Genomic DNA, 12,867 nt, shown 5'->3' with positions numbered 1-12,867 from the left:
CTTGAGTGTGTCGTACGCAATTACTGTTTGGACACCAAACACAGAAGAGTACCCACGCCGCATCCATGTGCCGTCAGTGCTTACGGCCACGTGTGACGGATGGTCAGATCCACTCGCTTGCCGCATAGCCAGTAACTCTGCAGCATGGTGCCGCATGCTATTTGTCCCAACTTCACCTGCTGCATCATGCAATGCTGAACAGTGAGACTGGAACGACCGTCCGTACATGGGCTCAGGCATATCCATGATGGCACAGAACATCCTCAGTGCTTCTCTTCCCTTGCCAATCATCCGCATGGCCATTGCTGAATGTCTGTTCACATCATAAAATCGCATTGGTGTATATATTTTCAGCAAGGCGGCCCTCAAATACATGCCCACAATGATCGCAGGTAAGCTCAAGAATTGGGGCTAGGCCATATCGAGTCGACTCCTGGACGAGCAATGACCCAGTCTTGCAGTTGGCACAGACACATGATGAGCCAAGAAGACGTGTCAGGGATGGCAAGTGGACGATTCTGCTACCACTGTTGTGCTCGTCCGAACTGTCATCATCATCATCAGACTCGTCGCTGGACATAACCTCATCGCTTGAAATCACCAGTACAAGAATCAGATGCCACGGAAGATTGATTTGCAACATCCTCAGATGCTGCGACGAATACGTCCAAATCACCATCTTCAGTTGTGGGCTCTTCACGAGCCAAGACAGTCCTTTTCCGCGGGGGAAGGCACTTCTTTGGCCTGCTGAGAACCCTGCTCTTGCGTTTGTTACCCATGGCAGATGATCCACCACGGCTTACGTCTCCAGCAATGTCAAAACTGACAAGGCTTGATGAAACAAAGCTACAACAATTATTAAATTTTGCTTTGCATGCTGACACTTCGCTGACAATTTTTTTTTGATGTCAGCTGACTGTCTACCACGCGTACGTCATGAAGGGAAGCCATTTTGGAAATGATTGCCACGGCAACGGATCACAGAGGAGGCCCGCTCGCGTCAAAAAATTAGAGCGCTACGATCGAAATTGATGAAAATAGCGCAAAAATGACGTTGGTGAAAATTTTAATTGTTTTTGCAATTAATTTTTTTATTTCATATTCAATTTTGTAATTGTCGCACTTACAATCCACTATAACTCCGGAGCCACTGGACCGATTGACCCAAAATTTTAAATTCTAATGCTTTGTGGCTACCCCAATCAGAAAAGTATCACAGTTAACCTCAAATCAAAAATTCGATTTTTCCCAATTCTGAAGGTAGCCTGCCACCTTAAGTACATGTACATGTAAGTTCCGTTTATACGTTTATTCAGCTGAATGGCTTTGGTGAGAGGAGAGGGGAGAGAAACCAGGGACAACCAACACCTAATATGTCACAATAACATGAAGAGAACCAACCTACGTACAGTAGCTACGTGCATGACTGCACAAGGACGCCAAATGTCTAGAACCATTGTGCATATTCCACAAAACTGGGAGATCTACCGTGACAAGAGCTCCGACAATGCACGGAAACATAATATACTCAGTTACTGGTTCCACTAATAAAATAGGAGTGAACAGCACTACAACACAAGCTTCAATAATAGCCTGCAATAGACCGATCCCCTTATTATTGTCTGGGTTCGAGCAAGGGGGCAACTCCGCAGTCGCGTGGGATCCTGCTGCACACACGCGACCAACCTCACCTCGGCTGTGCGTGACTTCTCGCATGCGAAGTGCAGAGCACGCGAAATCTACACGCAGTGCAAGCCTGTCTACAAAAAATGCCACAAGGACTTTTGATTTGAGCTGTTTTGTTTTTGTTTAGACGTCTTCCTTTTTACGACTTCAGGATGCCTTTTCAGGATCATTGCTGCGTTCCTCACTGTCAGAACAGGAGGACGAAGCAAACAAGTCATTTCACTCCTTTCCTCGTGTGGAGCCGCAGCGGCCTGGAGCAAGCGGATCCAGGCTATTCCCCGTGAGGAAGGACGTAGTTTTAGGGTCACTCTGAATATTTGAGTTGCAGCGATCATTTCGATCCCGAAGTCGAAATCGTTTTGCCCAGCTCTACAAGGGCAGGATGAGTCCAGGAAACCAAACAGCTGTCCTACGGTACCAGGTTTGCTTTTCGCAAGAGAGTGGAGTCTGGACGCTCTGCTCCCCATGCTCGCAAAACAGTATTTGCTGAGCCTAGTGCAGTTCGGTCATGGAAGTGCAGCGTCTGCATCACGAGCTCCCCATGCTCGCAAACCAGTATTTTGCTGAGAGGCAACGGCATTTTGAGTTGGAAAGGAAGCTGGCTTAGTGCAGTTTGGTCCTGTAATGGAAGTGCAGCATCTGCATCAGGAGTTGGCAGCAAGTAGAGCTCGTGTACAGAGTCTCGTGGAGCAGTTGGACGATGGGGTGAAGAAAGCCGAAAAACAGCTTACGTACAATAACATAAAGAAAGACTCTGAGCCGCTCCAGTTTCTGACTGGTTTGCCTTCAGGTGTTTGGACGGCTCTGTGGGACTTCTTTGAGCCTAGCCGAGAAAATGTACTGCGCCGAGCCAGATCTGCGAAGACGGAAGCTGAGGGACGGCGGATACAGTTGGAGGTGGCCGTAAATCGCCAATGAGCATGTAATGGAGGATCAGCTGCTATTGGCATCGATGTGTCTAAGCCTGGGCCGAATGGATCAGAAGCTGTCATGCGTGGCACAAGTTAATCATCCGTTTCACGGTATATACTATAATATTATAGCTAGCTGATCTGGAAAGATGTCTTGTTCCTCCGTTTGGGCATGATCCCCATTTGGGCGAGCTGGCGAGATGTTCAGTCATCAATGCCATGTACCGCAAGACATTCTGCATTGTGGATGAAACAGTTATATTTTGCACTTGGGGTTCTCGCACCGGCACAAGACCCAACAGATCCTCGCGCTCTTATTTTCTCCCATGGTAACATTGCTGATCACAACACCCGGTAGCCAGTCGCAGATACAACCAAATCAACCAGATTCTCTTACTCTTTTTTTCCAATACTGAAACCAAAGGTATACCAATATTTGCATCGAACGCAGTGATGATTTCAATACTGTCCACTAGTACAACGCATTACCAGACTGGCATAAAATCATGATAATGTTATCCATTTCGCAATCACTGTCATTGCTTTCTTAGATCTTCAATCATCAATATCGGACCATAAACCGTCGATCATCTTATATTATATCATCATTAGTATCCTGCTACTATCCTCTAACGATGAGCTCGAAGAAAAGAAACAGCGGTCTAGAGGCGTAAACAATATCTGTCAACGGAAGTGTCCTTGCTGTGCTGGTGTGTTTATGCTTCGTGCATTAGTTCGGCCAAGAGCGCATGGTGGTGGCGGGTTGAGGATGTTAAATATACTAGAAAATAGTTCACTCTGAACATGCAGGGGGGTATATTCATAGGTTCGAAAGGACCGCACACACACTTTGCTGCAGACAGCGGCAAGCTTTGGCCCTCGTGCTTCGAAGAGGGAGCAATCCACTGCGCTACGCTTGCGATTAACAGCAAGCTTCGACTTTTCAAAGGTACGACTCATCATCGGCTCTGGGGTAATGTTCCTGGAACAAATGCCCCATTGCCAACTGAGGGCCAAGGAGCACGCAATCTGCCTTCCTGGGCGAGAAGTGTTCCAGCACAAGAAGCAGCACGAATACATGCTGACAAAGACCACCATCACCACCAGCCGGCACACAGCACACTGTTCTTCAAACACCATCCACTCCGTCCATGTGTTTGCACTGTCCTCCTCTAGCTCTTCACGCTCAACAAATACCACGCACTGCTCATCGTTTCTTTTTATGCTTCCTCTGGGTTGGCTAGCCCTTCGACTTGACAAAACAGCGATTACCACTGCACTGCTATCGTCACCTCATAGCAGTCGCTTCCACCAGTGGCTTTTCCTGTCTTTGCAAGGTGTCCAAGGATGGCTGCTGTTGTCACTACAGGCAGATCAGAAGTACTTTAGTGGCTGATGTCCAACCAGATCGTTGGAAAATCGATTTTTCCACTTCAGGGCTGCTGATCGCGACTTGGTGACTTGGCAGCACCACGGTTACCTTCATAGAAGATGGCTCTGGAGAGGAAAAAAAGACCAGAAAAAGGTTACTATTATCTTCAGCACCGATCGCAAGGAGAAAGAAATATGGTCTGCTGTAGCCTAGGCACAAAATAAATCTCACAACACGATTCGCGATTCGAATATTTCAACAACAAAAAAACTCACCTCCGGAGTAACTCCTGTTTGTGGCCCGAGATCGTTCCCTCCCGCGCCTTGAAAAAATCCTGCAGCGGCATCACAGCCCATGTCTCTCTCGGAGACTCTGCTCCTACCAGCAGGAGGTTTAGCACCGCTCGAAGCCATCGCAAACTACTTGAACTAAGCAGAAGACATTCCAAAACAAACCTGAAACACACTGTCAAAGATGCTGTCACGTTCAAAAACTAGCTCGATCGCGAGTGAGGTTGCCCCCGTGCTCGAACCCAGTATAATAAGGGGATCGGTCTATTATTTTGAATGGTCACTTCACTCACTGACTTGGTTGTAACTCGCAATGCAATACATGTACATGTATGTCCTGTTGTTTCCAGCTTGTCACGTACATGTACATGTAGTTCCGAATCATGTATTCAATGTAATTAATCGTGAAACTACAGGTACATGTACATGTACATGTACCTGTAGTTTCACGAATAAGATTTTGAATTTGACTGTACATTTACCGATACCGATAGACGAGGAAAACATGGATGCAGTGAATGGGATTTTCGGTCTTTGACCACTTGCTGGTGAGCTGATCTACTCACCTCCCACCGCTTTAGGAGCTGCATCTGCGCCTTGATCCTTGAAGGGTGGTGGCGTTCCTACGGATGCGGAAAACCCGGCTTCCAGCCGAGTCTCACGCGAACCGTGAAAATTTTTATTTTAAATTACCGATAGTTGACCCCTGCTTTCCCCAGCCCTGGAGACGACACTGCATTACCCGCTGTACATGAATGTATCTTCCCAGTAGTCTGAGTCACTAGTGTGACAAGAATCATTCTAATAATAACTATAATGATAATGATGTACATGGCAAACCGTACACTTCAGTCACCTTGATAATCCTAGTCGGCGGTTAGGTAAACATGCAAGCAAGTCTTGTACACAGTCTCCCAATATAATAGCAAATTACTGGCTGCACTTTTCCGAGGCTGCTTCTATTTTCCAGTGCTCTATGCAGCCACAGTATAGCTAGCGAGTGTCAATGGCACAAACTCATCATCAGATTATCGGATCGAGCAGCTTGGAGAGTGGAGTGTTTTTTTTTTACTTTCATTGACATTGTATCCAAACAATAAGAGGACGGAAAAATGACTGTTTTCTGATGATCGCTTAGGGGATATTGGTGCGTCTGGGGGGGAGGGGGTTTGAGCCATGTGCGTCTTTTCGAGCATCAGAAAAATATCGATGTAAATATCTGAAGTTTCGCCGATCCCTGCACGCGGACGTCTAAATGGCTATACAAGAAATGTGAAACCAGCTTCCGTTCGCGGAGCTAAAACTCGCGACACAAGAACAAAATCAAAAATTGGAAGCTGTACGCCCATGGCGAATTTCAAGAGCAAAAGAATGAGCTATTGATTGTGGAAATCGGCCGAACGATGCCTGCAGGAGACCTTTTTCAAGACGTAGAGGCAGTGCGAACAAACACGGACGAACTCCACAAGAGTTTGCAGTCTTCACTGTCTGAACAAGGATTTGAAAAAATTCAAGCCCGAGCGTAGCCGCTTTGGCTACACCAGTACACGATGGCTGTGAGCACTGCAGCGCCAACCCGGTTCGCTCCCCCCAGGCGATGCAGCTATTGCGTGAGTGCGGCGGGATTTTCACGCCTACACCGGACCCTCAACATCCTGGGCACTTCATGAGCATCCAAAAATATTGATTCCATGATCTAGATGTACATGTTCGTCTTCTGGGGGGAGGGAGGGGGGTCAAGGGAGAGAAGCACCAATATCGTCTCTAAAAAAACATCGATATTTACGGACGGCCCCTTACTCAGTGCATGAAACAAAACGCTTTTTCCGTCCTCTTGTTGTTTGAACCAACTCTGCCTCTCCGTATTGAGCACTCTCATGGACAGCCTGGAACCTCTCTGTTTAAACTCATTGTATCTTATAATTATTATATTATCCATTATGCTGACCTTTCATACAAACTTCCAGTCAACTTGCCCACCATGCTGGCGGCTTATACTGAGCATATAAACCTCATACAAACCCCATACAAACCCCATATAGACCGCCACCATAGAAACAGGAAGAAGTTGACTGTCAGTTTGTATGAAGGTCAGCATAAGTATAATCTGTCCCTCCAGGAAATCGCGATTCCACGGATGCAACAAATTTCGCGATTTTCGCCCAAACCCGCGATTTTCAGGAAAATCCGCGATTTCCAGCGCTTTTTTGTTGTTTTCTGCACTATACTGTATCTCACTTTTTTATGCACTTTTCACGCAGTGCTTTCCATGATCCTGTAGGTTATTTGCACAGTACGACTCGTACGTACTACTCCCAAGTGGATATACGATGCAACAAACTTCGTGATTTGGCCCAAATCCGCAATTTTCTGTAAAATAATTCCGCGAATTCCTGGCAAGTTCTGCATCATTCCGCACTTTTCGTCGCATTTTTTGTTGCTTTCTGCTGCAATTTCTTGCGCAAGTTTTCGAGAGTTTTTTCTGCAAATTCCCGCAGGGACAGTATAATACATCCCCCACTACAGTCCATTCAGAAAAGGATGGACTTCTAGCTTTTGGCCATAAATTTGGTCAAATGAAAAGTTTTTTTAGAATTTTTCTGCAATCCCCTATGGAATCCTCTTCCAATTCTGTTTCTAAAGTCTATTTCTCCATAAAGCAAGCCGTAGCAAGAATGGGATTTCGGCCAGGTTTTGCCCCCAGCGCACTGAATTGGGAAAAACCATCAAAATCCAGGCCATTTGACCCCGCCTGCAACAGTGCATTGTGCAGTTCGAACCCCAGTTCAGGTGCCCTTTTTGGACCCTTTTCCAAATTTCAAATTTCGCAGCACTGCACTGTGTACAATAACATCTTGAAAATCGCCAAATACGGGAGCTCGCCAGAGCCAAGGCCCATCTTTTTGTGAATGGACTGTAGTACGCTTGTACGTGAAATATAAACCATCATACAAACCTCGGCTTCACCTCGGTTTGTATGTCGGTTTATATATTTCACGGACAAGCGTACTGTTGGGTTGTATTGTATACATTATAGGCCTACACCGGCCTTCTAATGTGCGGAATGGTATGTGGCCAATACACCACTAACGTGGTAGCCAGTTGCCCTGGCTACCTAGGTACTAGCGGCTACAGAATGATCAAGTTGTAGAGTACCAAAGGCTGATAAGAATAATCCCATGCATCGCATGGTATGCAACCCGGACACAGGTTATATCATGCAGCATGGCTCACACTGATTCTCAGCTCGCACTGAGAGAGCACAGAGCCCCGTGTGCGTGTAGCAATCAGCCTGCAAATCACCTGAACCGCAGAGCTGACAAGAGTCACCAGACAGACATATACGCACAGCCGCACAATCAAGTGCGTGAACACACACACACACACACACACACACACACACACGCACACACACACACACACACACACACACACACACACACACACACACACACAGAGAAGACAATCAATAATTTCAAAGTAAAACCAGCTTTGCTGGATATGCATGTCGCTGTATATCAGTAGTCTCAAACTGCAAATATTTGCAGGAATAAGTTATTTGAAATTGCACTCGAAAACACCACATACTCATAGATCACTCTGCCCACACACACACACACACACACACACACACACACACACACACACACACACACACACACACACACACACACACACACACACACACACACTCACAGCAGTTACACATAAGATAATGTATGGTTAAAAATGAAGAAGATAAAGAAACGTTTGCCAGGCTAAAACTGAAGTAAAGTTTGCTGTGTGTAAATGTTAACTCATCACCTGAAAAGAGGGATGGGCATATTGAAAGCTAGCGGACTAACGATTGACCAAAAAAACAACTGTCAGGAGAGAAAGACGGGGCCTGGAGAAGCCTCTAAAATGGTTAGAAAGGAATGTTCTCTTGCAATCTCTCTTTGGTGTGCATAAGCAAAGCTGATGGTTTGTTTGAACACAGCACGAGTCAAAATCTAAGGTTTCCAATCTCAACAGATAATACTCGGATAAACCATCTACTTTGTGTGTACGGCGAGAAGGGTGGATGAAACAAAAATTTGCCTGGCCATAGCTTGGCATGGAAAAGGGAAGAAAAAAGACAGCATTTCGCTAAAAGATTATCAAACAGCCTATGGTGCATACACACACACACACACGCTTGCGTATGTGTGTGTGTGTGTGTATGCGTGTGTGTGTATGTGTGTGTGTATGCGTGTATGTGCAAACATGCTGGTGTCAAGCCAATAACGAAGGTGCATAGTTCCAGGGTCTAAAAAACAAGAGTGCCCTCCTACTGCTAAATAATCTTGCATAGCCGAGTGGTCAGAAATACTCTCCTATGTATGGTGAACAAATCGGCTCAACCATATCATTGCCATCAACCCTATTGTATGAAAACAGTCTATTATCATAGATCTAGGTCTGGGTGGAATTCCTCTGGGCACTTACAGTGTACTGCTTCTTCAAGATCGACGAGCTGCATCAGCTGGGGAACATCATCACCTTGGCTTATCCCACACCAGCTGGTCTGATCAAAGCTGAATCCCAGTGGTGGCTTGGAGCATGCCTGCACAGATATCACAAGCAGTCAGGAGTCAAGAACAGCGCATAACAGTTATACCAGGAAACTTCAAGTGCTGTCAGGTGGTGACCTGATGATGGGCTCTTCCGATGCTCTCTCTCTCTCTCTCTCTCTCTCTCTCTCTCTCTCTCTCTCTCTCTCTCTCTCTCTCTCTCTCTCTATCTCTCTCTCTCTCTCTCTCTCTCTCTCTCTCTCTCTCTCATAGAATTTTAAGTTGATTTAATTAAAGCGTTGGTGCCAAGGACTTGCCAGGTTTCAGGTGAACAGCATTCACACCACACACAGTGCATATTCTAGTACCTTCGAGGTGTAATCTTAATTGTAGTTTCTCTACCGAAATCACCGAAGATAAAGTTGTACCGAAAATGACGTGTTTTACAGTATTCAGAGTAGCTGTTTCTTGGTGTTATTGGGAGCGAGAGCTCAGAAAGAAGCGCTCAAGAAGAAAAAGGGTAATGCATATAAACACATGTGTGCAGTAGTGACCCGCACGCAGCGCAACGCCAAAAGGGTGTTCATACCTTGTGGAGGTCAAATGGGCAACATAACTCCTCGGGAGAAAATCCATCCTCTCTCGAAGATGGGGAAAGGAGGAAAGAAGAACCGCCCATAACTAGGAATTATTCCCGTAGCTATGCAGAAGACGTTACTTCAGTAACGTCTGGCGCTAGCCAGGGTCCACACAGCTTTAATTTGGTATTGGTTTGTGTGTTTGTGTCACGCCTGGCGCTATCCCGTATCCGTCCCGTACCATCAAACACAGCTGGCCACATAATTATATACAGCTGGCCGCAATATTCAAATAGGGCTTTCAAACGCAAGATCATAACGTGAAGCAACTTGGAAGAATGAGGATGAATGCGAAGTGTATGGACTATGGGGGATTGCATGTAGGGCGATAGTGCGGGTTCGAATCCCAGGTTATGCCTGAAAAAATTGAAAAATTGAAAAATGTATAACATCCTTATCCTTTTTTTGCCTAGGTCATCAAGGCGGTAGACGGTGTCGTATTACCCTCGACCGTACCTGTCCCGTACCTGTCCCATACCGTACCATCAAAGACGGCTGGCCACAATGCATATTCAAATAGGGCTTTCAAATGCAAGATCATAACGTGAAGCAACTTGTAAGAATTAGTATGTGTGCGAACTGTATCGGGGGATGCATGCAGGGCGATAGTGCGGATTCGAATCCCAGGTTATGTCTTTTAAAAAAAAGGAGAAATTGATAAGAATTTATAACATCTTTATGCTTTTTTGTCTAGGTTATCAAGGCAAAAAAAGCATAGCGTGGGGCCCTGAGCTTCCAAGCTCTCTCGTCGGTGACTTTGAATCACGTATGGTTCGGTGGGGAATTGCCAGAGATCTGGCATATGACATCAATATTTCCACAAATTGGCAAAAGAGTAGTAATGTTTCCACCACAACTTGCCTTGAGGGCGCCCGTAACTACGTCGAGGTCTGGGTAAGAAAGACAGGAGTCAGAGTGTGTACAAAAACTTACCGGTAGCAGATCGCTGGTAGTAGGGCTAGCAGAGCCCAGTCTGGACTGGGTATCTCCAATAATGCTGCACTGGTCAGCAACCACAGGCATGTCCGGCGTTAGCTGTCCACCCACAAATGGAACGCTGATTGCCGGTCCGGGGCAAGGCACTTCGTCGCAAAACAGGGGCTCAAAGTCGCACTGCCCGTGGTCTATGAGGTCGGCGGGCATCTCGGCAGTGGAGATGTCACGGGTCCATTCACGGAACTCATTCAGCCAGTCCTCTGCAGCACTGGCATTGCTGTCGCCGTCCAGCATATCCACACGATGCATTGTGACGTGTAGTGGTGAGTCAATGTCCTCTTCGGGTGAAGCCTGTGCAGTTAGTAGACCGAGCATGTCCGAGCTGCTCTCGTCCAGCAGTGCACTGCTCAAGGAACTGCTGTCTGCGGTGGTGTCATCAACAATGCCAGTAGTGCCAGCTTGTGGACTCGCCTGGGCAGAGTCTGCTGGACTAGCAAGTGCTTGCTGCTTTGTGCACTTCGTAATGCCTCTGCTCAGATCTACCATCTTTTGCTTCCTTGAGATGTCTAGAACAACCTTTTGCGACACCGGTCTATCAGCTCTGTGCATCTGCTGGATATAGCTACACGTGGCACGGAGAACTTCAACAGTCGACAGACCGTGTTTTCTCTCGCCGGGAATTGAGCTTTCACTGATGCGCTTCAGCTCTGGCACCAGTGTAGACAGCTCAGTCAGCAGCTTTCGCCGCTCGCGAACACGCGCGCGTTCACGATTGGCGTGGGCGACCTTCTTCTGCGTTGGTGATTTGGCTGCTCGCCATCGGTACCTTGGGTTTCCACCATGTTTATTACTGTTGTTGCCATGGTGAGGGCTACTGTCACCATATTCATCCCCAGTGAGCCACTGACCTAAGCTTGTTTCAGGGCAACGGGATATAATGGATTCGACCTCCTCGCAATGCTGCAGTTGCTGCTGCTGCTGCTGCTGCTGCTGCTGGTGTGGTGGTGATTGCTGCGGCTGCAGTTGACTCTCGACAAGTTCAGGAATGGGCAGGACGGCTGGATGAACTTCACCAACATCTAGAAGTTCGTAGTCAAAAGGCTCCTGTTTGATCTGTTTGATAAGAAGAGAACTCTCGTCAACGAGTTCCGGAGAGCTGTTGCTCAGGGTTCTGGGTTCCGAAGCTGCTGAGGAAAAAGATCCAAGCATCACATTTAGATCGACTTCATTGCCCGTCTTGTCGAGGGAACTGGTGCTCAGAGATGCCTCTTCGCGTTCCACGCACTCGTTGGATGTGACTGTCGCTGACACGGCGGATTGGAAAGCCGAAGCAAAGGAAAAGGCCGGAAGATTTGGCCTGAGGGGAGGGTGTGTCAGGGTAGAAAGCTTCTGAGCCAGCGGTTGTTCATTCAGGGCTGATAACATCAACTCACCTCGCCGCGCAACATCATTTTTCGGCTTCTTCGGCTTTCTACACGCTTGACCTCGATGTGTACTCGCATCCTGGGTACATCCAGTAAATGCCGACTCGGACCCGACGATGTGAGGCGATGAGAATGCCTTCGGACGAATTGGGGCAACTCGGTTTGCCGGATCACTGCCAGGATTCTTCTTGATTGAGGTCCATTGGTAGTCGGAACCCAACTGCTTGTACGAGGAGACAAGTATATTCGCCATTGCCCTGCGCTTCCTGTTTGTGATGGAGGGAGGTTGGAAATAGGCACAGCCAAGAAGGAATCACTCAACAGCACACTGACTGCTAGTGACAAGAGAAAGAGAATCAAAAAGGCAAATCAACGTCTTCCTAAGTGAAGAAAGAAGCAGAGCAAGAACTGAAAGTCCCCCTACGTTGCCCAACAACAACAACAATTGTGCTTTTGTGGCCAACCATGTGCTCGAGAAGTCAACAGCTTTTCCGTCTCTTTTTCGAATTCAAACGTCGTTGTCAAGACAATTTCATCAAGCTTTGAGGCTGAGCCTCATCAGTGAGCGCCGGCGCGGCGTCAGATTCACGAGAAGATGTATGTAACCAAGCACGCTCAGGATCTAGGAGGTCATGATGGCTGAATCTTGCCCGAGCATGCAGCCCAAATGCCGTATGCCCGAGGGCTGCAGGCAAGGGCAATATTCAGCCATCATGACAGACAGAGCGTGCTTGTACAGCGCGAAGCAACATACTAGGGAAGGTCAAAGGTCGAAAGGTCGAAAAAATATTCCCGAGATGACGTCAAACGGTCCTGACATTCCCGAAATGACGTCAAACGGTCCTGAAACTCCCGAAATGACGTCAAACGGTCCTGAAACTCCCGAAATGACGTCAAACGGTCCTGATGGCCTGATTATGCCCGCGGCGGGAAGACCACCTATTGGCCATGGCCCCGGCAACGATCACGTGTCATGTAAGAAATCATAGTTCATACATTACAGATTCATAGTCATGGGATCGGGAACACATCATAGATTAGATAGCAGTTGAAACCAAGCGAAATCAACCTCTGGACT

The 12,867-nt window shown here is 47.2% G+C and overlaps 1 protein-coding gene and 1 long non-coding RNA gene across 3 annotated transcripts; both read right to left on the bottom strand.

Annotated features, from left to right (window-relative positions):
• Window positions 1-3,275: 3,275 nt before the first annotated feature.
• On the bottom strand, window positions 3,276-4,483 carry LOC135810753 (uncharacterized). Its single transcript, XR_010552365.1, has 2 exons — window positions 4,245-4,483; window positions 3,276-4,094 (listed from the first exon to the last, which is right to left on the bottom strand). It is a non-coding gene; the product is annotated as an uncharacterized LOC135810753 (long non-coding RNA).
• A 2,844-nt stretch (window positions 4,484-7,327) lies between these two features.
• On the bottom strand, window positions 7,328-12,198 carry LOC135808914 (uncharacterized). 2 transcript variants are annotated; one of them, XM_065322160.1, is made up of 3 exons: window positions 10,363-12,198; window positions 8,727-8,844; window positions 7,328-7,575 (listed from the first exon to the last, which is right to left on the bottom strand). In XM_065322160.1, the coding sequence occupies exons 1-3, from the start codon at window positions 12,040-12,042 to the stop codon at window positions 7,559-7,561; spliced, it is 1,815 nt and encodes a 604-aa protein (XP_065178232.1). In that variant the 5' UTR covers window positions 12,043-12,198; the 3' UTR covers window positions 7,328-7,558. The 2 variants fall into 2 exon arrangements, with proteins under 2 accessions (XP_065178232.1, XP_065178231.1); XM_065322159.1 differs by lacking the exon at window positions 7,328-7,575 and having other exon boundaries at window positions 7,730-8,844.
• Window positions 12,199-12,867: the final 669 nt, after the last annotated feature.

The sequence above is a fragment of the Sycon ciliatum genome, chromosome 2, assembly GCF_964019385.1.
Source record: "Sycon ciliatum chromosome 2, ocSycCili1.1, whole genome shotgun sequence".
Lineage (NCBI taxonomy): Eukaryota > Metazoa > Porifera > Calcarea > Leucosolenida > Sycettidae > Sycon > Sycon ciliatum.
The sequence above is the reverse complement of the archived record's forward strand: the minus strand, read 5'-3'. Positions and strand labels throughout refer to the sequence as shown.